At 44.0% G+C, this 3,142-nt stretch overlaps 1 protein-coding gene and 1 long non-coding RNA gene across 2 annotated transcripts; one reads left to right on the top strand and one right to left on the bottom strand.

Annotated features, from left to right (window-relative positions):
- The first annotated feature begins 39 nt into the window (after positions 1-39).
- LOC111660292 (uncharacterized) lies at positions 40-1,300 on the top strand. Its single transcript, XR_015437586.1, has 2 exons — positions 40-840; positions 925-1,300. It is a non-coding gene; the product is annotated as an uncharacterized LOC111660292 (long non-coding RNA).
- LOC111660284 (calpain-1 catalytic subunit-like) lies at positions 1,301-2,564 on the bottom strand. The gene is made up of 4 exons (XM_023413492.2): positions 2,371-2,564; positions 1,923-2,039; positions 1,777-1,835; positions 1,301-1,649 (listed from the first exon to the last, which is right to left on the bottom strand). The coding sequence occupies exons 1-4, from the start codon at positions 2,408-2,410 to the stop codon at positions 1,626-1,628; spliced, it is 240 nt and encodes a 79-aa protein (XP_023269260.1). The 5' UTR covers positions 2,411-2,564; the 3' UTR covers positions 1,301-1,625.
- Between the last annotated feature and the right edge of the window lie 578 nt (positions 2,565-3,142).

Genomic DNA, 3,142 nt, shown 5'->3' with positions numbered 1-3,142 from the left:
TATATATATATATATATATATATATATACACACACATACACACATACAGTCAAGCCCGGAATTATTCATACCCTTCTCAATAATCGATAGAAAAGCCTTTTATTGGCTATTACAGCAATCAAACGCGTCCTATAATTGCTGACCAGCTTTTTGCACGTCTCCACTGGTATTTTTGCCCATTCATCTTTAGCGACGTCTTATTATCTTCTGGGAGAAGCCTGTGTCATTTCCGGTCAAAAAAAAACTTGCTGGTTGAATAAAAGTAACTTTAAGTCAAAATTTGCCAGGGGTATGAATAATTTTGGGCTTGACTGTATATGTATACACAGTACTGTGTGTGTGTGTATGTGTGTGTGTGTGTGTGTATATATATATACATATATGAATAAAATAACTCAGTTCTAACGCCCACATGGAAAAATCAAACAAACCGTTTCATGATATTAATGATATTTTATTTTTCTGTCTCAGATCTTTTGTAAACTACATTTGAGACTTTTTACGAGTCGACTGACGTCTCGTTTAAATACACAAAGACCAAAACAAAAGGTCACAATAACACACAGGTAAACAGTAAACAACAACAGACAACAGACAAGACGCAACATAAAAATCAACAGAAGAGAGAGACAGGAGGCAAAATGAAAAAATTCAAATGAAATTGTATGGAGGTGGTGACTGTATGATGTCATCACTGTGCCATCACCACCTGCCCTGATGTTTCAGGTTGTGATGAAGACGGTGAACCAGCTGAGCTCCTTCTCTCCTCTCAGCCATGTGATGCTGCTCGCTCACCAGAGGCATTCTGGGAAGGTTCTGTGTGCCTGCCAGGTTCCCAAGGTAATCAAAACTCACCTGTCAGTGACATCACAGGGGCATGTGTCACGTTCGGAGCTTCTGATTGGCTGTGTTCTCCCTCCTCAGGACTCAACGTCTCTCCCGGCCTCTGATTGGGCGGTTGCGGTGTGCCGTCACCTCAGGGGGAGCGCCGGGGGCTCAACGCTGGTTGCCAAGGGAACAGGGAGTAGCAATGACATCACCGAGGCTCTGAGATGGGCAGAGGAGTTCGCCCGCCAGAACATGCAGCGATGACCTCATGAAAAGAGATGACATCATAGTGATCTCACAGCACCTCCTAGCGGAGGCCACAACATGCTGTACAGGTTACTCTAAGCCCCGCCCCCAGCTGCAGCTAGCATCCCCTCATTGGATGGCAGGCTCAAGTGTGAAGGTTCATTCTTTTAAACGGATATCTTGAACATTTCTTTGTTTTAAAAGAAATAAAAACATCTCAGATTGATCCTGTTATAAATTATCTTTATTATTCATTATTTTTAACAAGGTCGTTACAGTTTGTTATCAAAGTAAACAACAACAATAAACAGTTAAAAACCAACTAAACACAGAGACTTTAAACCTGTGGTGACGCCTCATATGACATCATAGTGTGACGACGATGATGACGATGATGACGATGGCGATGATGACCTCACTAACGTCCCTCTCCCTCATGATTAGAATAAAAACAAACTCCATTCACCACATGCAAAATATTTCAGGCAGATTTGTTCCGTCCCTTTTTCCAGGATCTGGATCAGACTGGTCCTGGTCCTGGTCCTGGTTCTTCAGAGCAGAGACACATTCAGCCACTACAGGAGAACCACAATAGGGCGTTAGTTTAATCTCTGAATACATAATCATCAGTCATGTGACCAGCAGCCATGTTAGTGCGAGGTCACCAGTCATGTGACCTTCGTCACATCTGAAGCTTCTCACCTCCATAATGTTCAGCTCGACGGTTCCTGAGTCGTCTTTGTCCAACGTGTTGAACGTGTCTGTGGACAGGAAACCATCATCATCATCATCATCATCATCATCATCATCATCATCATCATCATGGAGATGAATCTGTGAGGACTCACTGAACATGGTCTCCAGACGAACCAGACAGCCCACAAAGTTGTCAAAGTCGACGGTGAGATCTGGTTCACTGTAACGAGCCACCAGGACCTGATGAAGAGGATTATTGAGACTGAACCCTGAAACACACAGAGACCAGAACCTGATCAGACCCTGAACCCAGACCAGCAGCAGAACCAGACCACATGTGTATGTGCATCTGTTCAGAGGAGGAGGACTGAGCCTTGACCCGTCCGCCATGTTGTCTTCATGTCCTGTTGGATTCAGTTTCCCTCGTGTCTCACCGTCCTGTTCTATGTTCACATGATCCGTATATAAATATATATTTCTTTAACTATTTCACTTGAACCACAGCTCCCCAGAGACTGAAGGTCGTTTCCTGTCGTGAAGCTCAGAGGTCAAAGTTCAGAACATGAAGCTGCAGGAACAAAACAAGTGTTTGTGTTTTACCAGCTTCCTCCACAGCCGTCCTCATCTCTGTGGAACTCATGGTCCCCGAGTTATCCACGTCCTTCTCACGGTAAATGTTCTGTCACAGAGAACAGCAAGGAACAGCAGAGAACAGAGAACAACACAGAACAGAGAACAACAGAACAGCAGAGAACAAAGAACAACAGAGAAGAACAGAGAAGAACAGAGAACAGCAGAGAACAGAGAACAGCAGAGAACAGAGAACAACAGAGAAGAACAGAGAACAGCAGAGAACAAAGAACAGCAGAGAACAGCAGAGAACAACAGAACAGCAGAGAACAAAGAACAACAGAGAAGAACAGAGAACAGCAGAGAACAGCAGAGAACAGAGAACAACAGAGAAGAACAGAGAACAGCAGAGAACAGAGAAGAACAGAGAAGAACAGAGAACAGCAGAGAACAGAGAAGAACAGAGAACAGCAGAGAACAACAGAGAACAGCAGAGAACAGCAGAGAACAGAACAACAGAGAACAGCAGAGAACAGAACAACAGAGAACAGGAGAGAACAGCAGAGAACAAAGAACAGCAGAGAACAGCAGAGAACAACAGAGAACAGCAGAGAACAGCAGAGAACAGAACAACAGAGAACAGGAGAGAACAGCAGAGAACAGAACAACAGAGAACAGGAGAGAACAGCAGAGAACAGCAGAGAAGAACAGAGAACAACACAGAACAGAGAACAGCAGAGAACATTAGAGAACAGGAGAGAACAGGAGAGAACAGCAGAGAACAACACAGAACAGAGAACAG

The sequence above is a fragment of the Seriola lalandi genome, unplaced genomic scaffold (assembly GCF_002814215.2).
Source record: "Seriola lalandi dorsalis isolate HSWRI2012SDOR001 ecotype SW California unplaced genomic scaffold, Sedor1 jcf7180001988386, whole genome shotgun sequence".
Lineage (NCBI taxonomy): Eukaryota > Metazoa > Chordata > Actinopteri > Carangiformes > Carangidae > Seriola > Seriola lalandi.
The sequence above is the reverse complement of the archived record's forward strand: the minus strand, read 5'-3'. Positions and strand labels throughout refer to the sequence as shown.